The 24,513-nt window shown below is 45.2% G+C and overlaps 2 protein-coding genes across 6 annotated transcripts; one reads left to right on the top strand and one right to left on the bottom strand.

Annotated features, from left to right (window-relative positions):
- The first annotated feature begins 212 nt into the window (after window positions 1-212).
- On the top strand, window positions 213-6,498 carry thoc6 (THO complex 6). Its single transcript, XM_015942559.3, has 13 exons — window positions 213-358; window positions 926-1,017; window positions 1,091-1,155; window positions 3,712-3,815; window positions 3,893-3,930; window positions 4,003-4,051; window positions 4,174-4,245; window positions 5,518-5,620; window positions 5,686-5,735; window positions 5,830-5,892; window positions 6,008-6,118; window positions 6,188-6,313; window positions 6,388-6,498. Exons 1-13 carry the CDS (start codon window positions 344-346, stop codon window positions 6,466-6,468), a joined length of 969 nt encoding a protein of 322 aa, XP_015798045.3. The 5' UTR covers window positions 213-343; the 3' UTR covers window positions 6,469-6,498.
- Window positions 6,499-10,591: 4,093 nt separating this feature from the next.
- med15 (mediator complex subunit 15) lies at window positions 10,592-23,871 on the bottom strand. 5 transcript variants are annotated; one of them, XM_070551548.1, is made up of 18 exons: window positions 23,698-23,871; window positions 22,718-22,811; window positions 19,895-19,946; window positions 19,799-19,822; window positions 19,494-19,658; window positions 19,128-19,306; window positions 18,036-18,302; window positions 17,822-17,932; window positions 17,522-17,635; window positions 16,289-16,398; window positions 16,085-16,215; window positions 15,410-15,544; window positions 14,847-14,910; window positions 14,513-14,579; window positions 14,070-14,227; window positions 13,833-13,999; window positions 13,231-13,329; window positions 10,592-10,953 (listed from the first exon to the last, which is right to left on the bottom strand). In XM_070551548.1, the coding sequence occupies exons 1-18, from the start codon at window positions 23,763-23,765 to the stop codon at window positions 10,817-10,819; spliced, it is 2,142 nt and encodes a 713-aa protein (XP_070407649.1). In that variant the 5' UTR covers window positions 23,766-23,871; the 3' UTR covers window positions 10,592-10,816. The 5 variants fall into 5 exon arrangements, with proteins under 5 accessions (XP_070407649.1, XP_015798039.3, XP_015798041.3 ...); XM_015942553.3 differs by having other exon boundaries at window positions 19,128-19,309; window positions 23,698-23,870; XM_015942555.3 differs by having other exon boundaries at window positions 17,822-17,929; window positions 19,128-19,309; window positions 23,698-23,870.
- Between the last annotated feature and the right edge of the window lie 642 nt (window positions 23,872-24,513).

Raw genomic sequence — 24,513 nt, 5'->3', positions numbered from 1 at the left:
ATTTTTTACTTTTGAATAAGTGCTTCTTCCCTGATAATTGAATGCATTATCATTTATTTGATGTATGTTTAGACAGCTAACATCTACCGAAGCCAAAGTCCTTGTAAATGCAACTTAACTTGGCCAATAAATCTGATTCTGATCGATTCTGATATGTCAGAAACAAGCCCTCTCTTTACTACATCTCCCACAATCCTATGCTTGATCATACGTCATATCTATGCGTCTTTCTCCGTCACCACCCGATTCGTTTCATATTTATGTCGATGGTTTCTCCCGCGCTGGCTCCATTGTCCCTTGTTTCTCCGCGACTTTAACGGAACCGGGAGGATTTTGAGGCAGAATGGGACCCGTAGAGGTAAATATTATAGCTATCGCGCACACGCTTCTGACGAAGAGTAAATGTTTTAAAAACCAGCTGCAGCCCTATTCAGTGTTTCTCTTCTTCGTATTATTGTTAAAATCTCATTAAACTGTTTACTAGGCAAACAAACATATATGAGGTATGATTTGTACAGGTTTTAACTTATTTCTTTGCTGGCGGAGATTTTATTATTTAGGAAGAAACATTCAAGCTTTCAAAATAACGATGTTCTCTGATATCATTAAACATTTATAAATCTGAAAGTGTTACAGATATTATTGTAACCAGGTTCAACCTGATGTTAGAGTCTGTTTTTAAGGTAGTTTGAACTGATTTGATAATCCGTTTCAGGAAGACACATTTTCCGGGCTTGGTTTCTCCGTGTCACGTGACATGTTCCCACCAATGACCATGCGCCCTTGGAAACAGCCATAAAACCCGCACACATCCTCCCGACCATGTCGATGCTCCCGACGCGGATCTGAAAACAGCCGATATGATCGTTCATGTGTGTCTGATGTTGTTTAAATAAGGATTAACTCGATCTCTTCATGTCCGCAGCTCCTCCACATGTCGGTTTTCTCCCAGAGCTTTTCTCCCTGCGGACGCTTCCTGGCGGCCGGAAACAACTACGGAGAGATTGCCTTGTTCAGGTGGGACAAACCAGCGAAACTGGTCTCGCCTTTCACCAGTCTGAGGTTCACACCTGCCGTGTTTTTGTTTCAGCTTGGCTGCAGCTCTAAGTCCAGAAGCCACCACCGCTAGCCAGAAGCCTGTTCTGACGTTTACAGGTGAGTCCTCAGAGAAGCTCTTCAATCCCACCTGTGCGCATTCCGAGGAGTAACCAGAGCCGGGAGACCTGGAGATGGACTGTCCAATCTCAGGGGCAGTAGTTGCTGAGGTAGTCAAACGACTACACAGCAGCGGAGCCCCGGGGGCGGATGAGGTTCATCATGGGTATCTCAAGGCTATGGATGTTGTAGGGCTGTCGTGGTTGACACGCCTCTGCAACATTGCGTGGTCACCGGGGGCAGTTCCTGTGGAGTGGCAGACCGGGGTGGTGGTTGCCATCTTTACGAAGGGTGACCTGAGGGTGTGTTCCAACTATAGGGGGATCACACTCCTCAGCCTCCCTGGAAAGTTCTACTCCAAGGTACTGGAGAATCTCAGATAGAGGAGGAGCAATGTGGTTTTCGTCCTGGCCGTGGAACTGTGGACCAGCTCTATACCCTTGCAAGGGTGATGGAGGGGGCATGGGAGTTTGCCCAACCAATCCACATGTGTTTTGTGGATTTGGAGAAGGCTTATGACCGTGTCCCCAGGGGCACCCTGTGGGGGACGCTCCAGGAGTATGGGGTGGGTGGCTTTCTGTTAAGGGCAATTCAGTCCCTTTACCAGAGGAGCGTGAGTTTGGTCTGCATAGCCGGTAGTAAGTCGGACCTGTTCCCGGTGAGGGTTGGACTCCGCCAGGGCTGCCCTTTGTCACCGGTTCTGTTCATCACTTTTATGGACAGAATTTCTAGACGCAGCCGTGGTGTGGAGTGTGTCGAGTTTGGTGGCAGGAGAATCTCGTCTCTGCTTTTTGCGGATGATGTGGTCCTCCTAGCTTCATCCAGCTCTGACCTTCAGCTCTTGCTGGGTAGGTTCGCGGCCGAGTGTGTGCATAACTGCAGACGCTGAGCCGATCTGTCGTGGTGAAGAGGGAGCTGAGCCAGAAAGCCAGGCTCTCGATTTACCGGTCGATCTACGTCCCAATCCTCACCTTTGGTCATGAGCTTTGGGTAATGACTGAAAGAACGAGATCGCGGATACAAGCGGCCGAAATGAGTTTCCTCCGTAGGGTGGCCGGGCTCAGCCTTCGAGATAGGGTGAAGAGCTCGGACATTCGGGAGGGACTCAGAGTAGAACCGCTGCTCCTCCTGATCTAAAGGAGCCAGTTGAGGTGGTTTGGGCATCTGGTCAGGATGCCTCCTGGACGCCTCCCTGGGGAGGTGTTTCGGGCATGTCCTGCCGGCAGGAGGCCCCCGGGTCGACCCAGGACACGTTGGAGAGGTTACATCTCCAATCTGGTCCGGGAACGCCTTGGGGTCCTGCCGGAGGAACTGGTGGAGGTGGCCGGGGAGAGGACGGCCTGGAGCTCCCTAGTTGGGATGCTGCCCCCGTGACCCGGATAAGCGCAGGAAGACGACGGGGGCCCAAGGCGAACACAGACATGAGGCCCCCTAAATTTTCGACAATCTTATCTTTAACTGGATTTGTGAAACTTCCCTCTTCTGACATGAGTTATTTTCACTTTTTATTAGTCCTCCTCTTTTTTCCTGTCTTTCTCTCCCTATGAGTGCTTTCTTCTTCCTGTCAGTGCTCCTGTGTCCTTTCTTTTTTTTCTTCTATTTTTTCCATTTTGGTCTGTTTTCCTCCCTTTAAACATTTCCGATTTTCTTTCCTTTTCTGCTTCCTTTTGATGTTTACATTGAAAAACAACGTCACTTATGGAAGTGAAGATAAAGGCTTTTTTAAAGCAAGCAGCATCTTTCTCTTATTGGAGCCACTAGGATAACTCCATTTCATGCTTCATGTTTTGACTATCGCTTAGAATTTGTTGCGAACGCTCCCGCCTCTCTTCTTCTTCTTATTTGTGGTCTTATGGCACTTGGCAAACAACAATTTGGTGCATTACCGCCACCAACTGGATTGGAGTGGAATGACTACCAATCACTTCCTGTTTGTGCACCGGCGTCTTAAAGGAATAGTCCATTGTGGCATTAACGGAGGGGTGCCAGCAGTCAGGGCTAGGGGGCCCCCCATCATAAGGGGGCCCCAGGCGGCCGCCGACCTATGCCTAATGGTAAAACCGCCACAGGCTGTGGTGTTTCGTTTACCTGTGTCCAATAAGCATTTAAAGCTCCTGTCAGACTTTACAGTTTACTTATTTTTAAGTTTTAAATGTTGCACTGCAGCTTAATGTTTTTTTTTTTTCCATAAAATGAATTTTTAATCACTCACTCATTCTCAGCAAGACTTTTTATGATGTTAAACTATTAATTTTAATACTAAAACTTAATTTTTCAACAGAAAAAGGCACACATTCCACATTGTGAAATGCTAAAACTTCAAATTAAAAGCCTCCTCAGCCTATTAAGACATTTTATTCTTAGACTTCTGGTGTGTTCAGCCGTGTTTTAATGTGAAAAGCATGAATGCCATCCTTCTACTTTTTACTTTAATTTTTAGGTGGTTTCAGATTAAATGAGACAGTTTCTAACAAATCCAAACTAGTGTTAGGTGTGTTTTTGATTTGAGGTCCTTTAATCTTCATCTGATTTGAGTTTTTGTCTCTTTTGCTGCAGCTCATGAAGGTGCAGTTTTCAGTCTTCTGTCCACAGACTGTGTCCTGCTGAGTGCTGGAAATGGAGAGATCAGTGCCTGGAGCTGGACTGAACTCATCAAGAAGGTAACGCTACATCTGGTAGATAACCTGTACAGCAGCACAGCTTCACTTGTGAAATGTTGTGAACTTGATGTCCTCAGAATGTGAAATGTCTTTGGACGAAGAGGCCCAACTATAGGTGAGGACATCTCTCCTGCCTCCCGTCCAACCTGAAGGTCACGTACTAATGCCTCTTCTGGTCTTTTGGCAGATCAAGTCTGGAGATCCCAGAGATTAACTCCATGGTCATCAACACCCAAGTGAGTGAGTGCGCGCGCGCACACACACACACACACACACACACACCTGCTCAACAAAACAGAGTTTAAGAACTGACTGAAGAGGATCTGATATGGAAACATCTGGCCTGTGTGTGTTTCAGGACAACAGTCTGGTGATTGGAGCTGGAGACAACAACGTCCACATCCTGGACCTGGAACATGGAGACTTTAAGGTGCATCAGCTTCTCTGCTTATTGTCTTTGACTAATGAAACAGCATCAATGCTAAAGGAAACTCCCGACGTCACAGAAATCATTTTACTTTGCCTAAACTAACTGTTGGCGCTATTTGGGTTACAGTGATCCCTCGTTTATCGCGGTAGATGCGTTCCAGACCTGGCCACGATAGGTGAAAATCTGCGAAGTAGGGACACCATATTTACAGTACAGTGTCAGAACCCAAGTTCCCAGGCCAGCCTCTTCCAGCTAGCCGGCCTCCACTATGGACCAAAACTCCCAGCATGCCCCTCGCGGGGATTCCCTCCACGTCGCATCTACGTCACAAACCGCGGCTATAATCGGAAGTCGCCTTTCCAGCTCACCACTCAGTCATCGTTTCTTCATATTCATGATCAGAGTTTCCAACCTACTGATCCATCCCACGAACTATCAGCTCATAGTAAGTTATCTTACTTACTTCTGGAAAGCCCGGCATTTCCTTGTCACTTCGTTGATGCTCGAACGCTCGGGGGTTTCCTAGATTAATCGTGAGCCGGCGTTTCACCGACGCTATCTCTTCCGTGTCTGTGAAACCACGCTCCCTACAAGCTCAACTCCCGAATCCAGCCGACCAGTCTGATATACAGTACTATATTGAATTATCGTATGATCACATTCTCTTTTTGTGGGTAAAACTCAAGAAAAAAAATTTTTTTTACTTGTTTTTTTTATAGTTTTATTACAAAAAGTGCATTTTATGATGAAAAAAAACAGGAATTTCTTGATATTTCGCATAGAAAAATACCGCGAATCGGCGAATTTCCCTTGAATAAGTCTCCAAAGAAAAAATCCGCGAAGTCGTGAATCCGCAATAAACGAACCGCAAAGTAGCGAGGGATCACTGTACTTACAGTTGTTGGGTTATTTATTGGGTTTAGTTGTTGGTTAATGATGATTTAATTTATTTATTTTAGTTTTGCCTGTGAGAATCAGCCAGGAACAATAAATATGGGGACTGGTGTTAGACCAGCATGCACTGGGGTAGGCCTATAGTTTTTTTTACCAGAGCAGGAGAAGCGGCAGGAAATGAAGATGTGCATCATACTTGACAAGTTGGATGAATAAACACCAAAAATATTCATCAGTTAAGATTGTTTGGACATTGGACTTTTTTTTGCCTGCGTACAAGATATCACTTGAGTGCAGCAGGGACCCAAGGATTTAAAACCCTCAGGAAAATCGCCACTAAACTAACCTCACACAAACATGTCTGGCCTATGTGTGCAGACAGCCCTTCAGGGTCACACAGACTATGTGCACTGTGTGTGTGTGCGTGAGCGGGAGTCCGAGCTTCTGTCCGGCAGCGAGGATGGATCTGTGAGGATGTGGGGTGAGTTACAGCAGCTGGGTAGGCCTTCCTCAGCAGGTGATGGTGATGATGTTGTTGTTGTTCAGACACCAGGACGGGCCAGTGCGTTCACTGCATTGAAGTCTACAAGTACGAGGTGAGAGCTACATGCCAGTCAGCAAGGATCACCACATTGTGAGAATATGCTGAGTGTGTGTGTGTGTGTGTGTGTGTGTGTGTGTGTGTTTCAGAGCTGCGTACGGCCTCAGTACGGTAAATGGATCAGCTGTGTGACCACAGACTCTGACTGGATGGTAAGAAAACAGCAGCTTCAGCTGATCAGGACTGTGTGGTACCGCGCATTAACAGCTGCAGGTCTCACCTGGGAGGACAGTTTTACACACATGAGTTGTTTTTGTGTCCCTGCAGGTGTGTGGAGGAGGTCCGTCAATGTCTCTGTGGCACCTCCGCTCTCTGTCCCCAACATCCGTGTTTCCCCTGAGCGGCTGCCAGCGCCAGGCAGCTTTCCACCAGGACATGGTGAGACACAATGGCCCACTTCACTCAGAGTGGAGGACAAACAACAATATGTCTGTGTCTGTTGTGTAGATCCTGGCAGTGGGGCAGGGTGCATTTGTGTCTCATTGTCTTCTGGGTGGAGATGTCAAAGCTCAGATCCCATGCACACCCTCAAGTCTCAACACTCTGCAGCTGAACAACAGCTCAGAGCACCGGGTGAGTCCCTGAACGTAGCACAGCAGGTTCCTAACCGGTGTGAGGAGCACCTGGTGAAGGTGTTTGTGTTTCAGGTGCTGACGGTGGGAGGTAGCAGCAGCCACATTGACGTGTTCACCAACCTGTCCTACAGAACCTTCTCACTCAGCTTCTGAACTTTCCTAATAAAATGTTTTTTACAAACAGTTTTTGTCATTTAAATGATCAGAACCAGGATCTAATCTGGCTCAACAACGTGGTTCTATAAAAAACGTATAATCCTCTTCTCTCAATCCAGCAGACAAAAATCTCTCCATCACAGGAGGAAACTGTAGCTTCAGCTCTTTAGAGGACTGCGTTTCTCTCAGGGCTGTCCCTCACAACTCCTGCTGGTGAAGATACTTGAGCTTTTCTTTTCTCAACTGGTACTTTTTGTTTTGAGGTCAAAAACTTTCGGACATCTTTCTCAAGCTGATCTACATTTTGGAGTGAATGATTTATAACAGGTTTTTAATTAGAGCCTTAAAGATACAAACTAGCGTCTCCTCTTTCCATAAAACTATATTCGTAACACATTCAGTCAATTCTGAACCATCTCTTGGAAACAATTTTGTCTCTCTATGACCGCTGCCAGAGCTTGGGCCACGATGCCGGCAGTAAGTTGGACACTGCCAGGCCTGCCATTTGTCACCAATTCAGTTCATTACTTTTCTAGACACAACCTAGGTGTTGAGGGGATTAAGTCTCTGCTTTTTGAAGCCAATGTGGTCGTGTTGGCTTCAACCGGCTGATCTTTGCAAGAGCAGTTTGCAGTCAAGTTTGAAACAGCTGTGATGAGAATCAGCTTCTCCATGTAATGAAGTTAATTTACATTTAATTAAGGACCGTAAGACATTAAGATTGCATATCGAGTATGAAATCCATTTTACGGACCCCTGGGTTATTTGATGAGAAGATTGGAACTTTTTTATGCAGGGATTAGATAACACCGTATTAACTGAGAGACAAAGAGGAGAGAGAGAGTCCTTCAAACGTTTAAGATGATTTATTACGAAATAATTTTAAACAATTTAACAAGACTAACTACTAATGATGGATGTTCTGTTTGAATGAGGTGTGAGATGGATGGTGTGTGTGAATGAGTGTTATTCAGAACTCTCGTATCCGGAGAGGCAAGTCTGAGTGGGAGATGATGTTTTGCTTCTAACTATGATCAGACTTGACCGGAGTAGTCATAAACACATGAGATGCCATATTGTCGCATCCACATCTACCCTTAGAATGAGACCTCCGTCACGGATCCAGAATGTCAGGTCCATGGACCCTCCTTTCTGTACTGGAGCCAGTAGTACAGCGTCAGCACGACAGACTAGTCCTTGGATTGTCTCCAGGTAAAAAGTGGTTCACAGCGTCAAAAAGGGACCCACCTTGGGTCAGCGAGTTCAGCTTTTATTCTGAAAGGAACCGTTGCCTGATTGGTAAAAACAACAGATTTTTCCAGCTTGGTGGTTTTCAGCTTAAAAAGTACAGACGGCCGGTCCGATACTCCGCTTAGCATGCGGTGAACTCCGTGAGATCTTGAGAACTGAACTAAGATGGAGTTGGAACTAGTTTTATTAATCTGTATGTTTTGAATTCTGGTCGAATCAAAGCGGGCAGATTAGTAAACACCACAGAGACTATGCCACGCTTCAGACTAGGAAGGTTCTGATTGGATCAGCAACAGCAATGTGTCATGCGATTGTTTACCTTACGTGTATCAGTGTGTCTAGTGAACTAGATTAAGTCATTCACTTATTAAAACATATTAATCATAACATCGTGATTTCACAGATTGGTCACATTGTATTATTGACTAACAGTTGTTTTGATTAGCTTTATTAAAAATAGAGTTCTTTGATTTAATAAAAGTCTTTTAATCTTTCTACTTTTGCTGGAAAGTAAACAGTTTAGAAGCAAATGCATGACCTTGAGGCTGTCTCCTGCACTAGAGCACTGTGTCAGAGGCAACTGTGGAAAGAGGTTAAATAACCTTGGTGGAAACAGCTCCTTCATCATGTTACATCCAAAACCATGGTCCTAAGTCACAAAAAGGTAGAATGTCTTCTCTAGGTCAGGGATGAGGTCCTGCCTCAAGTGGAGGACTGAGTATTTCAGGGTCTTGTTCACGATGGAGGGAAAGGAGGAGTGCGAGTTCAACAGGCGGATTGGTGCTGCAGGTGTTGTACCGGTCTGTTGTGAAGACAGCCGGAATCATCCCCTATGGTCACAAGCTTTGGGTAGTGGCTGAAAGAACGAGATCATGGATACAAGTGGCTTAAATTACTTTTCTCCACAGGGTTCCTGGGATGAAGTTAGGATTAGAGTCTTGGCTATCCGGGAGGGCCTCACAGTAGACCTGCTGCTCCTCCACATCAAGAGCCAGTGGAGGCGGCTCAAACGGGTATCTGATTAGGACACCTCCCTGGTGAGGTTTTCTGAGCACGTCCAACCAGGAGACCTAAAGACCCAGGACACGCTGGAGGGACTGTCTCAGCTGGCCAGGGAACGCCTTGGAATTTACCCGGAGGAGCTGGCCCAAGTGGCTGGGAAGAGGGAAGTCTGGGCCTCGCAGCTTAGGCTGCTGCAACCTGACCCCGGATAAATGGATGAAAATAGATCTGGTGCTGATGAGGACATTGCATCAGTGATGTAGCTGGTATGTTTGGTACTGGGTCGCTCTGCTGTTTATCAACTGGTGGAGACAGAAAATATTTAAGTGTAATCTTTGTTTTCTATGTTTCCTGAGGAGTTTCTGAATCCATCAGCTGTTCAGATTGTGGATTCAGTTACAAATGAGAGCCAAGTTTTAGTCATTGGTCCTGAGGCCCAGAGAGAGAAGCTTTTACCGAAATTACAATCTCTGTCTTTTAATCCATCTGAACAAGTGAAGAACCTGGGTGTGATTTTTGACTCTGAGCTGACTTTTATCCCACACATTAAAAATATCACAAAACTAGGTTTTTATCATCTAAAGAACATCGCCAGAGTCCGCCCCATTCTCTCTCGGGCCGATACGGAGATGCTGATGCATGCTTTTATCACCAGTAGGATAGACTACTGCAATGCCCTGCTTTCTGGTCTTCCCAAAAAGAGCATCTCAGGCTTACAACTTCTACAACATCCAGCAGCACGTGTCCTGATGGAAGACCAGGAGGCAGGAGCACATGACACCGGTTTTAGAATCATTGCATTGGCTCCCCGTATGTTTCAGGATCCATTTTAAGGTTCTTCTAATGGTTTTTAAGTGTCTTAACGGTCTTGAGCCTTCTTATCTATCAGAACTGCTTTTACAATATGAACCCTCGCGGCCTCTGTGCTCCTCTGGCAGGCGTCTCCTGGTCATCCCTAAAGTCAGGACACAAACTCACGGCGAGGCGTCCTTCCAGTGTTATGGCCCTCGCCTCTGGAACGAGCTGCCAGAGGACCTCAGGGCCGCAGAGAACGTTCATGTTTTTAAGTCAAGACTCAAGACCCATCTTTTTAGGTTAGCTTTTATCTAAATATTTACTAGTTTTATTTCTCGTTTTACATGATTATATTTTATTACTTGCTTTGCATGTTCTATATAATTATATTTTAGCACAGTTTTATTATTTAAATTATTATTTTACTGTCTATGATTTTATTTATTACTTATTTTCTAACTTTTGTCATTTATATTAGCTCTTTTATCACATTTTTACTCATTTTAATCCAGTGTTTCCTCTGTGGGGGCCCCTCTGCCCCGGGAGCGGTGGTCAACTGTAGCTTCCTGGGCGCTCTATAGGTGGGGGTCTATGCTCCCCCTCCACTGAGACTTAAGTGTGGAAGACCTGATGCTGCCGGGGCAGACGGCTCCTCTGATGGCGTTTCCTTGTGTTACCATACTTGGCTCATCTAGACTCAGCCTAATATAATTTTTACTTGTGTGTGTGTGAGTCTGTGTGTGTGTGCGTGTGCTTGCATATGTTTGTTAATGTTTTTAACCTGTTATGGGAATCTGGGGTCATTTTGTAAAGCACTTTGAATCACACTTTGCTTGAAAAGCGCTTTAGAAATAAAATTTGATTGATTGACTGATTGAAATCAAAAAGCCAACAATATGTCAAAGACCAAAGTGATGAAACCACTTGTGGACAGAAACTCAGTTGTCAATGATGGGTTAAAGAAACTTGTGTACTTTAGTTCTAACCCATGACTGGATTTAGGAGTTCATGTCTAAGTGTACAAAAGTAAAAGTAAAATTCATGTTAAGAAGAAACAAATGACAAATAGATGTAAGGCTTAGAACAAAATTTATTACAAAAAAAAAAAAAAAACACATTTATTCAGGAGGCAAATCTGTTTTACCAGCGCTGAGAGAGCCAAAACCATGATGCATTCAGGAAACCAGCAGCATACTGAACGTCTGCAGAGCTGTTCATGTCAGAACGTGAAATGAAGGTAGTGTCATATGCAGTGTGAGTCACTTTGGATGGGCGTGGCCTCAAGTAGGCAGGGGCTTCAAGCTGCAGACAGACAAGCTTGGCGGACACTCTGAACCCAGGTGGTTAGCAGCTCTGTCACAGAGTGTTTGTCTGGCAGCTGCAGCAGTTTGGATGTCATGTTCCTGTGGACCGTCTGTAGGAAACTGTTCACACCTGAGGAACAAAAGCCACGTTAACATCTGATCCCTGCTCAGCCGACTGCGTTGAGTTTTCAGCATCAAAAATCAGGATCTGTTTGAGCTCAACTAGACCCGTTAACTGGTTCTGGTATAAGGACCTCATTGGTCTCATGTTATTTAATTACTTATGGAACCAAAAGTGTTTATTCTGGGGCAGCTTTACATTTAACAACCGAGTCTGTAAACAGGCCAAGGACTCTGGATTATGACCTGAATCATCAGAACTATTTTTGTTTAATCTTAAATTCTCAGCATAAAATAATGAAGGATATGGTTGAAGACTTGAATCCGTTTAAAATCCACTGAGCTGCAGGACCAGGACTGTTCCCAGAACAGAACCAGACATCAAGCTGCAGATATTATTTTGCCCTAATTTGCTGAGAAGCTTGTTAAACTCAGGGTTTCCCTTACATAGGCGTAGGCTGAAATCCCACCGCCACGCCCACAAGATCCCAAGTTTTTTTTTGTTTTGTTTTTGCGCTGTTTCCCGAAGAAGCAGCGGGAACTACTATGTTGTCGCTTGTGATCACAGCCGGCGGGCAGCAAGGAGGAGCAGGCAGGGCAAGGTGCAGTTAGAGCATAAGTTACTGAGTTTAAAATTAGAAAGGTAGCAGTGGATATAATGCTTTTTGGTTTACATGTTTCAACAGCATTAAGATAAACGAGTGTTGACGATCTTGACAGGGTTTCCTCCCGTGCTTATTAGGCCAGGTTCTCCTCCCCCCACCAGGCTAAGCATCACTTATTCATGTAAAATTTATTTATTTTTTCATGTCTGACTTTAACCGCATCTAATACTGTATTACGGCGTGAGCGCAACAGCGACAACTTAAGATTGATGTGTAAGCAGCCTGAGAGGTCGGGTGTTTTCATCTGAACCCTTAAAACCTCCAGCAGGCTACGCTGCACTATTGACGTGTTAGCGCGCGGCGCTAACAACTTAGCGACGTGACATGTCTCGGAGAAAGTGTAAAAACACGTTGGATGCTTCTTCTGAAGCGGGAAAATAACGCTTCTTCTTAAGCAGAGCACGACGTCGTCTCGGCTCGTTCACCCAACTGGGCTCGATAACTGACCCAGCACAGCCACTGGGTCGTTGGAGCTGCCCCGTGACTGCCTGATAGAAAACCAGCGGGTTTCATCAGATTCGTAGTTTCTTGTTTTTGCTGAGGACCCCCTGTATTTTACCGCTCCCTCCTGCACTATGATTGGCCCACCATTATGGACCAATCACAGCTCTTTATGTGTTTGAAACCCCTCTAGAGAGCTGTGATTGGCCAGCCAGAGTCCTGGTAGGAGCTGCGGAGGTTCCAGTGGAGCGTGCCTAGACCAAACTTTGCAAAGCAAGAATTTGGTCTAGTTCACTAGACTAGATAAGAGGTGCGTTTATCTGTGTATCTCCTTCGATCCGCATTAGTGATGTTTTCAGCACCAGAACAGTGAAGCAAAGAAACAGATTCCTGAGTTTATGTTAGTAATTTTATTTATTAGGTGCATCTGACCTGTTCTATTTGTCTCTGAAATGAGATCAAATCAGTGCTTCTATGGGTTGTCTCCTCTCTGCACTAGAAAAATTTACTTTATTGAGTGTCTGAAAACATAGTTCCAGTTAAAAACCGGATTGAATTGTCCACACATATTCCAGAATGTCTATCTGAAAAGGGTTTTAGAGACGTGTCATAATTTATCCCCAAGCCCCCCCGCCACAGCTGGAAAAATTCCTAGGGGAAACACTGAAACTGTTAATATCAGATTTAGTTAATTAGAAAACAACAGAGATTTAATACTTGGATCATGAATGGATTTTTTAAGGATATAACCTGAGAACTGAGGCTTTCTTCTGTAACTTAATTTTATAAAACTGATTCTCAAGCAGAAAAACAGTCAAATTATTTGATAAACACAACTTTTTATGAGAATGACTAAAGCCGACAGTCCAACTTAAACCTCAGAACCTCTGGAGGCTGAAGGAGACTGCTGCTGGGTGGGTGGTTCCAACCCAGGCTCCACTTGTGCCAGTTGCTGTGTCCTTGGGCAAGACACTGGTGGCACCGATTGTGTCAGTGTGCCCCAGGATACCATCAGTGGGTAAATGGATGAATGACTCTAGTGTAAAGCACTCTGGAGTCCTGTGACTCAGTAAGGCACTACACAGGTGCAGGTCATTTACCACACGTGCCTATTTTTCTGTCTTGGTGAGACACTGGAGGGTAGCAGAGTTTTGTGTGTTTAGGATGTGGATTCTTCTCACCGTACTGCTCGCCATCATCATCCCAGTATGGGCTCTGATCCGGATAGTCGGCAGGAATACTGAGCTGCAGAGGAGGAACGCTGGGAAGGTTTTTATCATCTGAGACACAAACAACAACAGAGTGAGAATGACTCCAGGATACAACATGAGGTTCAGAAGGTTTCCAGCTGTCCTGGTCCATCAGTGTGGTTCCTGCAGCAGTCGGAGCTAACTGCTGCTCACAGCTGGATCACTTTCAAACATGACTGCTGCCACCTGTAGACCCAAGTTACTGTTTTGCCTTGATGTGAATGAAATTTCTTCCTCTGGTTATTTTAAAGGTTACTTTGTAGAAAGCAGTCTTAGTAACGTCTAAGGAGCTTTGAAAGAAAAAGCGTCTGGACTTCTTCTTCAGAACGAAGAAGCCTCTCGGATGAGAGGTGAAACGTCTTCGAGCAACTCAAAGAAGTCCAGACGCTTTTCTTTCAAAGCTCCTTAGACTACGATGACCTGGAGGACTGAGAACCTTCCGACAGTCTTAGTAACAAAACTCCTCCTCAGCGCATCGTTTTCTGACTGGACTGAGCTGAGGTCGGTGCAGCTGATGGCGCTCAGCCACTCACCCAACTTGCAGATGAGGTGCACGGTGCCGTTGTTGCTGCAGAACGAGGGGTCAAGGTTGACCAGAAACTTTATGTCGAGGCGGGCCACCTCCCCCTGTAGAATGTTGGGGATGGTCTGTCGCTCGTCCTCCTCATGCTTCCTCTTCCTCCCAGAGATGTTGGGCCCCCTGAGCAGCAGAGAGTTAAATGCTGCATGGGGGCAACAGGAGCTACTGTAATCCCTTGAGTGGTACCTACAGGATGGGTGGCCCGTGGATGGCGCTCATGGCGGGGGCGAACGTCCGGTACAGGGAGTGGTTGAAGACTGGAGAGCGGATGTTGGTCATGACAGCATCGAGCAGCGGCTGGCAGAGATACTGCTGCTTGGTAGGAATGGGCGGAGGAGGCGGAGTTGGCTGCAACGGAAACAACGATACTCATGAGGCTGGTTCTGGTAGATGTCTAAGCCATGATCTCATCTGGTTTAAAACCCTCATCCAGGAGTCTTCCCGGGTGTTTCTTTGGATTTTGTCAGATTTTTTTTCTCTCAGTGTCACTCATTCCTGCATTTGGACCATTCAGCTAGAAAAAGGGATTTAACTCAAGGGATGAGCCAGTTGTGTCAGTCTAGAGAGACTGGAGCTAAATATCACCAGCTTTAACGCTGGATAGAGCAAGACGTGATGAGGAGCTCTTCTTACCACGGCCATATCGTTCTTCAGCTTTTCTAAAGCAATCTCACATTTCTCCAGCGTCTTCAGAGGACATCTGTAGGTCAGACCACGAGACAAACATCAGAAGAACCAAGAGAAACGGTTCCAGCCTCCGCTGGTAAAGAAGCAGCTTCTCATCCTGAACCATAGATGATGAAATGATGAAGATGCTGAAGACAGATGGACCTGTAGGTCCTACTAAAGTCCTAAACACACAGATTCAGGCACAGCTCCAACCAGCCAGACAATGATGTCATTGATCGATCAGCTGATTCTGTCTCGTCCCTTTGTGTGACACGGCCATGATGCAAACAGACGTTACCTGATGGTTGGATCAGTGAGGATGTTCAGCAAGCTCTTCATCTTACTCAGGTCCTTTTTCCTGTCTGAAAGCACAGAACACATCTGCTAACGTCCACTTCCTGTTTTATTGAATGATGTCATCATCTGTCCAGCAAACCAACAGCCACTAATGTCATGCAGCACTTTTGTTTCACCCTGAAATTCAGACCCAGCCTGGCGACTGCGTGCTGCTTCTGTAGAAACCAGATTTACTTCAGTTAAGATGACGGATTAATCAGCTGCTGACCAGAATCAGGCTTCCGGCCCAACCCCACGTTGTCTTCCTGACTCACACACAGCCTGCTGACCCTAACCCTAACCCTGTTTCTCCGTAAATACAAGCAGACAGCGTTATTAGTCTATTCGATAAGGAAATAATGAGAATGAATTTTTCTGTCAAAATAAATGGAGGAATGAGTGAAATTGGCCCCAAAATAACTTGAACCAGTTTTCCTGTAAATAAAATAGAGTAAATAAATAATCTGGGCTGTGAGAGGAAAAACAACAACCTAACAGTGAGAGAACCAACTAACAGAGGCTGACCTTCATTCTTGTCGATCTTGTTGATCATCCGGCGAAGCGGCTCTATGTACTTGGACAGCTGCTTGAGTTTTTCCATGTACTGCTGCTCCTCCAGAGACGTGGCTCCGGCCGGACTCATCACCGAGTTGGGATTACCTGACAGCAGGTGGGGTCGGGATAAAGTCACACGACCTGAGTTTTCTCCTGTTTGGTTAAATGTGCTTAAAGAGCAAGTCACCCCCTACCAGATTCTCACTCAACTCCCTCTTCATGTTTGAAAAATGCAACAAATGCTGTTGCCTTGCAGACCGAGAGGGCGGAGCCGCAAACCAGTACACACACACAGGCTCACAACGACATTGTGACATCATAAGGACCAGTTTACATCATAGCATACCTCTTAGCCAATAGCAGTGGCAGATTTAAATTCAAATGCAGTGCAGAGTTTTTACCTGACGACGGCACAACACTGACAGCTTTAGGCAGAATATTTAAATTTTAACTAAAATGCACTGAAGTACCAAATTATTGACGACACGTGTCTGCAGCACGATTAGACACTCGTTTATTTAGTTTATCAGCAAAAAAATGTTGATTTGGGGGTGGCTTGCTCTTTAAGTGGAGTTCATTCAAACCACCAGAGGGCGCTGCACATCCACCAGCACAAAAACAAGCTTCAAGCTGCAGGTGTGTTACCTGGAGTATTGAGTGGTCCAGGTGAGGCCACGCTGAGGCTCGGCTGGGGGGTTCTAGAGGTGACCGGGCTGGGAGACGGCTGAGGGGACGGACTGGGCTGAAACCCCCCTGGAGACGGTGTTGGTCCAGAGCTGAAAGGAGGAAGTGAACAGGTGAACAACCTGCAGCATGTAAAGGGGTGTGGCTTCAGAACACCTTCTGTACCTGGCTGAGTTGGGCTGGGAGGTGGGAGGCTGTGGTGATGGCTGGGGAGGAGGTGGCATCTGAGGTGTGTGCACCTGTAGAGGTGATGACATCATGGAGTGCTGCTGCCCCTGTGGAGGTGATTGGATGATCAGAAATGAGTGATATTCACCACAATCATATCACCAGAACTGGGTTGTTGGCCAAACGTTTTCATTTCATTTGATTTCAGGTGCCTTTCTTACAACCAAGGCCGCCGTACAACACAAAACAAAAAGAGCCCACGATAAAACGACTAAAACCAACAATTTAAAAACAATCAGCATAAAGGCATAATTACACTGAGTAGGCAACTTTAAAAGGATGTGTTTTAAGCCTAGATTAGATCAGTGAGAGAGATGTGATGTTCCTAAGGTCTGCCGAGAGAGAGGTCCACAAGGAGGCAGCAAGTCTGCTGAAGGAGCGTTTCCCCACAGTGGTGAGCTGAGCAGGAGGGTTATGCAAATTCAAAGACCCAGAGGAGCAAAGGACTCGAGAGGGAACCGAGACTTAGATGAGTTGGGAGATATAGGAGGGAGAGAGATTATGCAGAGCCTTAAACGTGAAAAGAAGCCGTTTGTAAAAAAATTCTAAATGTGATCAGGAGCCAGTGAAGCTTCGATAGAACAGGAGCCAGTGAAGCTGTGGTAGAACAGGAGCCAGTGAAGCTGTGGTAGAACAGGAGCCAGTGAAGCTGTGGTAGAACAGGAGTAAGAGGGGTTCCTGTGACGACACGAGCTGCAGCTTATGAAGTGACTTTTGGGGTAAGCCGAACAGAAGACAATTACAGAAATCTAAACGAGACATGACCAAACTATTTACTAAAATAGCAGCATCATGCTCGGAAAGAGAGGGACGGAGATGATTTATATTACAGAGATGGAAAAAGGCTGTTCGGGTGATGGAATCGATACGAGCTTGAAATGGAGAGTACAATCCAACATAACTCCAAGGCTCTTGACCTATGCCAGACAGGAAACCGAGGAACCATCACAGGCTAAGGAGAAGATGCCAGCCTTCCCCAGAGCAGATTTCATACCCATGAGGAGTACCTCTTGTTTTCTTGGGGTTTAGTTGGAGGAAGTTATTTGAAAACCAAGTCCTAATCTCTGTCAAGCGTTCAATAATAGTGATTGGTAGAAGAAGAGCAGACGGAGAGGTGGAAACAGAGCTGAACACACACTGTAGCCTTGAGGTCAACGGGGAAACAAGTACCTGCTGCGACATCATCTGTGCTCCGATCCCTGCAGCAGCGTTAGGAGGAGGGATGGAGGAGTTCAGCGGGGGTCGCGGCTGCCGGACCAGATTCTGAATGGGAGGACGAACCGTCTTTGAACAGGACAAGAGAAAGAGAGAGAGAGAGAGAGAGAGAGAGAGAGAGAAAAAGAGAGAGAGAGAGAGAGATGAATAGAAGCAGGTAACAGACCCGATGATAAGCAGAATGATGAAGGAATGATCGATCGATTCGGTTTGTTCTTGTTGTTATGAAAGCAGCTGAACCTGCAGCGTTCTTACCTGTCCAGGTACGGCAGCAGCCGCTGCTGCAGCGGCGGCCGCTGCTGCTGCAGCAGCATTGAGCTGCGACTGAGCAGTGACCTGCTGAGGGGGTAAGGTCGCCCGAGTCTGCTACAGAAAAGCACAAAGGAATCAAACAGAAGGAGGGCGACTCTGTGCTGCCCACTTAGTGTGTGTAGGTCCGACCAAACACGCAGACAGATCCTAGTTTCACCTGGAACTTCAGCTGCTGCTGCTGATGGTTCAGGGTGCTGAGGGAAACATGTTGAACTGATGTCATCTGTCCTGGTAGAGACTGAGGCATCATTCCGGGCTGCTGCTGCTGAGTGTGTGGAGGCATCTGACCAGGCTGAACCTGCTGCTGCTGTTGCACCATCTGTTGGATGGACTGAACCTGAGCCTGCTGTTGTTGCTGCTGCTGTTGTTGTTGCTGCTGCAACTGCAGCATGTGCTGCTGTTGAATACGGTTCTGATGCATCTGCTGACACAGACGGCGAACATCATGAAAACATCCAGCAGAAGAGGGAAGTAAATACCGTACACATAACAAACCTCAGGTTATTAACTGGTTAGGGTTAGTACCCTGTGGTTCTGAACACTAACTAGCTCTGATAAAATCCAGTTTAAAACAACCATCATCATCTCTCAGAGCTAGGGCAGACATATACACAGTCTGGCCTGGAAATACATCGTCACCAAAAAGGTGACAGACATAATCTGTGTGTGTGTGTGTGTGTGTGTGTGTGGGGGGGGGGGGGGGGGGGGGGGGGTGCATTTGCTCTGGCATTGGGTCAGTAAGTCACATGATTTGTTTCCATCCAGTGTTGCTTTCATTTTTCACTAAGATCTGGTTTTGATGATAAGAGTCGAACCACTGCATAAAGCCTTCTCCTGCACATCCTAAAGATTCTCAGGAGTTAGGGTCTGGACTCTGGTGGCTGATCCGTGTGTGAAAATGATGTCTGAACCACTCTTTCACACTTTGAGACAAGTGAATCCTAGCATCATTATCTGGGAATATGCCCATGCCACTGGGGAGGGGAAAATCCATTGATGCAATAACCTGGGTAATCAGTAAGTCCAGGCAGCCAGCTGACCTCATTCTTTGGTTCTCATAAAGTTGCTGAACATAGACCTGACCAACCGCAGGAACCCCAGATCATAGATCCAGGTGCTTAGCTTATTTTTTTGGCCAGACAGTTTCTTTATCACAATATTTGACTTTTATCAACGCTGCAACAAAGCACCTTTGTGTTTCACTGCAGCACCATCAGAGTCAACCAGAGACCTGGTCAGGATCGTATACCTGATTCTGTAGCTGCTGGTTCTGGGCCTGCTGCTGCTGTAGCTGCTGCAGCTGCTGCGCCCTGAGCTGCTGCTGGAGGGCTGCGTTCTGCTGCTGCTGCTGGAACTGTTGGAACTGCATGGACTGCTGCTGCTGCTGCTGCTGCACCATCTGCTGCACAGACATCTGACCTGGCCCCCCTACTGCAGAGAGAGGAGAATGAGGTGAACAACCTAACCGGTCCATGTCTCAGAACCAGCCCAATAAGAGCTCAAACACACAACGTGCCATCAGACCCTAAACGTGAGAAGCTCGTTTCCACACAGCCTGCATTCAGCGAGCGCTCTCACCATGAGCATTTACAGCACACAAGGGGAACACACTCACTGGCTTGTGGGTTTCCAGTCACCCCTGCCATGGCATGCTGACCTATCTGCATCGGCCCCATGGCCCCCATGCCACCCACTGGAGCTCCAGGGGGGCGAGGCCCCATGCCAATGGTGCCTGGGCCCCCTCCAACCCCTGTCAGGTTAGTCAGGGCATTCATGGGATCTAGCAGAGGGTAAACAACAGATTACATTATACAGCTCCAACATGCAGCAGAAATCAGAACCACCATGAGTCCAGTACAGATGGGTCCAGCCCAGAGCAGAACACAGAGGAACCCCATCAGAGACCAGAGCCCCACTTACCTGGTCCTCCGAGAGCCTTCTTATCTGTAACAGAGATCAATAACTGCTTAGTTTTTACTGTCAGAAACAAACAACAATCACTGATCATGTACTCACGAATGTCTCTGAAGTGGATGATCAGCCTCGCCACCAGTGACAGATACTCCTCCTGAAACACACCGTTTCATTCTGTTTGTGAAAACTTTAACTACGAGACTCACGACTTAGTCATTTACTGTGGAATCAATAACATCGTAAACTTTACTGCAAGTGCTCAGAGCACCAAGTCAGCGCTCAAGATGAACTTTAAATGGAAAGCTGGATTTTTTTAAAGAAGACACAAGAAGTTAAGATTGGAGACAGAAACCCGTTCATGTGGACCGCAGCATAAACAGATGAGGTTTCCAGGACAAACGTTGGCTTTTTACTGAATTTTAACGGCAATAAAGTTACAACAAACAGAGATCCATACCATCAGGCCAGGAGCTGAGACGGATCATTTTTCACCAGTGATGGAAACTCATCCTCATCCATTATGTGGGAAATTTCACATTTGTTTTTACTGGGCAGCAGTAGCTCAACAGGTACAGCGGGTTGTCCAGTAATCGGAGGGTTGCAGGTTCGATCCCGGCTCCGGACAGAGAATTCTGCTGTTGTGTCCTTGGTGGTGGTCGGAGGGACCGGTGGCGCCCGTGCTCGGCAGCCTCGCCTCCGTCAGTGCGCCCCAGGGCAGCTGTGGCTACATTGTAGCTCATCACCATAAGCGTGTGGATGAGTGTGTGAATGGATGAATGATACACTGTAGTGTAAAGCGCTTTGGAGTCCTTACTCTGAGAGGCGCTACAAGTGCGGGTCATTTATCATTTATTCTGGTGCTGCTGGTGTTTTTATTTGGGTCAGCAGTATTTCTAACTCATCAGTCATCAGATCACCCAGTTATTATTAAAACAAGCAGCCTGCAACAGCTTGTTATAAAATAAAATCATTCACAGATTTATAGTGGACCCCAGGTTGCATGTTTGCTGCCTCTGATCAGAACCAAATGTGTTGGTGTAATTATTGATCAGAGAAAACAAGTTGTGATGATTTTCTGTGTCTCAACAGCAGATTCCATGTCAGTGCTAGTTTTGATGATAAAATGATTAAAAGACATGTTAATTGTTGGATTATGTCTGTTTTAAGGTTGATGAGGTCAGAAGGATGAAGTTGGTGAGTTTCTGTTCACCACAGCGGTTTGAACTCATCATCAAAATCTTCCTCAGGACTGAGCGCTGCCCGATCCAGGAACCTTTACAAATGATGACTCACCGTTCCTGTGTAACCACCACCTTTCTATTTAAAGAGTTTTCATTGATCACCTGTCTCTGAGCCTCAGCCTGACAGCGGTACTCACCAGTGTTGCCAACTTAGCAACTTTGTCGCCATTTCTATCGATTTTTCAGACCCCCTAAACGACTTTTTTTCAAAAAGCGCCTAGCGACAAATCTGGCGACATTTCTGACCCCCCTCAGCTACTTTGACTACAACTTTGTAGCCGACTTTACCTGCAGATTAGCGAGGCATCTGAAGCGACAGGCCCCTCCTTCCTTCCAGAGGATCAGAAAGAAAATAATCTGCGCATGTGCGTGCAGCATGATCACGCTACCCCCGTTGGCCAATCAAACCTTTTGTGGGTTTTCTTTCACGAGTCCATTATTTGAGATCGCCACCGGAGCTACATAAAGGGCGACCGCTCCTTCCGCATTTCAGCAGCTGAGCTTGGCTGGCACTGGCAGGCAGCGTCGCACTCACACATGGCTTCTCGCACCACTTGTGGTGCATTCAAGGAACACTGGAACTCTGTGATTTCAATAACGTAGCACATTTAAAACTTTTATAATAAACAGAATAATACTGTAAGACAAACACCTCAGGTCATTGGCAGTTTGCATGTAACGTTTCTGAGTACTAAATACGACCTGCTTCTTTTTACACAAAAGTACTAAAAACAACAAAACCAAACAAAAATAAAATATATATATGTTGGATAAAAAGATTGTTTTTTCAAACAGAGTTCATTAGCCTTATTTTCTGAGAAACATCTGGTGTTATTAACCGGCCCCTGCCGCAGGGGAAAATCGACCTTGTAAGTCTGCAGTTCTGTTATCACAACAAAGCTCTCTGAACCTGGGAAAGTTCGCTGTCTGTGAAGGAAGAGGTTGGGTCAACTTTTAATGTGTGTGTGCTTTGTCATATCTCATCCTTTCGATGGGCCCCCGCTCGTCGAGAGACTAAACCGACCTCCCTTGACTTTACTCTCTCCGATTTTGCAAAATCTGATTATTGATTATTTGTGTTTACTGGTAAATGGTATTAATAACATTATTATCTCTAACCCACCTTGTGTGTTTTGGACTTTCTTTGAGGTACGCCTGGATTAAATAATAAAAATACCCAACAATATATTTTATCTGTTAGGTCAATATATAGCACTGAATCACAACAGAATACATCTCAAGGCACTTGAAAACTACAAGAGAAAATTCATTGTAATTCAATCATACATACATTCCTATCAATTTAATATTTTTGTGTTTAAGAGTTCCATTCTCTTCAGACAAAATAGAAATATTCCTTCCATTTTTTGTGGCGTCTTTCCTTAACGTTTTAAAGGCTGCTGTTTTGTATTCTATGGGGTTTTTATTTTAATAAAATATAAAAATAAATTAAATAATTTTTAAAATAGAATCATGCGGGTTTTATCTGATTTACTCTACAAGACCGGTGACGCTGTGACGCAAACTTGGTGACGTCATCACGCAAACAAGATGATGTCATTGTGTTGTATGCAAATTAGCCCGTGACATCATCTGGCGACATCTAGTGACTGGGGGGGGGGGGGGGTTGGGGTTGGTCTTCAGCTATTTTCAGTCAAAAACAGTTGGCAACAGTGGTACTCACTCTGGTTTTGGCTTTCATGTAAACATGGTTCTCCATGTCAGTCCCAGACTTGTGTGTCGTGTTGACAGTTCCTGCCTTCCTCATGGCCTCTTCACTGGAATAAACACAAATCACACTTTAAAAATCTGAATTGATCATCTGCATCCGTGGGACACTTTTGCATCATTAGCTTATACCCAGTTTAAATTATTTATTTTCTTCAACTATATTTAAACTACAGATTCAATGATTATTATGAATATTGTAGTTTATCTGATCACGGACGCTAATGATGAATTTTGAAACTCTGAGTGAGAGAAGCCAAATTCATGACAACCGTATAACTAAATAAACAGGTTGAACTAACAAAGGTGTCATAGGCTGACTAAATTAACATCATACTCATGAACAACTCTGGCATCTTCAGCAGATCAGCAGCTTTACTTATATAGCACATCAATATGACATACCGAAGTGCTGAACAAGTTAAAACATCATACATACTGGAAACCTGCAGAAAACAATAACAATTATACAAGGCTAAAAATAATCGAAACAGAAAATAAAAACGAAACACTAGCCAGGTGGGCTAGTTTAATGTTTTAAGATCAGTGACAGAAACATGAATCAAACACATCAACAACACACTGTAAGAGGTTTATAACATCAAATCACTTAATCTACACCAAGCTGAAGCAACATTTAACAAATTCATAAGACAGCTAAGATCATTAGGAATAAAAATTACAACAGATGAAAATTTTCCGATATTTAAATATTTTGACAGTTCCGAGATTCAGAGAGCTGGTTTAGAACTTGGTACAAACATTTAACGTCGTGTTTAAATGCATCAGATATGAATGTCTCGCTTTTCTACATAATAACATCTTTATGACAACACATTTGAAAGTGGCGTTCTTCCTAGCCGGGCTAACGTTAGCTTAGCTCGTGAGCTAATCTAACAGAAACTTGGGACAATAAAAAGAAACGAAGTTTCTCACATCTGAGCCACGACTTTCTGCCGAAACTGCGCGCTCCTCCAGTCGCTGTCCGACCCAGGGACCTCCATCACCTCATTCAATGTCTTTGTGTGAGTTTTGATGAAGAACGATTCCTCCTCCTCCTTCTTCTTCTTCTTCTTTGGTCGTTTAATTGGCGGGTGGCAACCAACTTTCAGGTGCATTTCCGCCACCTATTGAATGGGAGTGTGAGTTGAAGTGGGGAGTATCCTACAAAAAAAAAAAAAAAACAACAACTAAATTCTATTAAGTATTCCACTTTTCCTTAAAAAGTCTGACTAACTTATAAACTACTATTACCCCATTTAACAGAATATTCAAATCATATTTCTTATATCCTGTAACTTTTAATTTTTTAACCAACAGTTTACTATTCCCCACATATTTTCTACAAGTACATAATACATGTTCTACTGTTTCCCTATCAAGTCCACAGTCACACATACCGGTATTATGCTGTCCAAGAATAAAAGTGTACTGTTCAAAGCTGAATGTCCCATTCTCATCCTTGATATTACTACTTGAGTCCTGTTACTCATTTGAATGACTTCCATTCTTCCAACCTTTTCCTTTAATTTGTATAAATGTCTTCCTTTCACATCCCTTATCCATTGGTCTTGCCATTCATCCACAATCTGCTGTCTAATAACTGTTTTCACCTCCGCAACACTGTATGGAACCTCCATCACAGTATCCAGTTTCGTTGCCTGCTTTGCATAATAATCAGCTATTTCATCACTCTCTACTCCACTGTGAGCTGGAACCCACATAAACCTAACCTCTGAATTATTCTTCATC

This window comes from Nothobranchius furzeri, chromosome 5 (genome assembly GCF_043380555.1).
Source record: "Nothobranchius furzeri strain GRZ-AD chromosome 5, NfurGRZ-RIMD1, whole genome shotgun sequence".
Lineage (NCBI taxonomy): Eukaryota > Metazoa > Chordata > Actinopteri > Cyprinodontiformes > Nothobranchiidae > Nothobranchius > Nothobranchius furzeri.
This window is presented reverse-complemented; position numbering and strand designations above follow the sequence as displayed.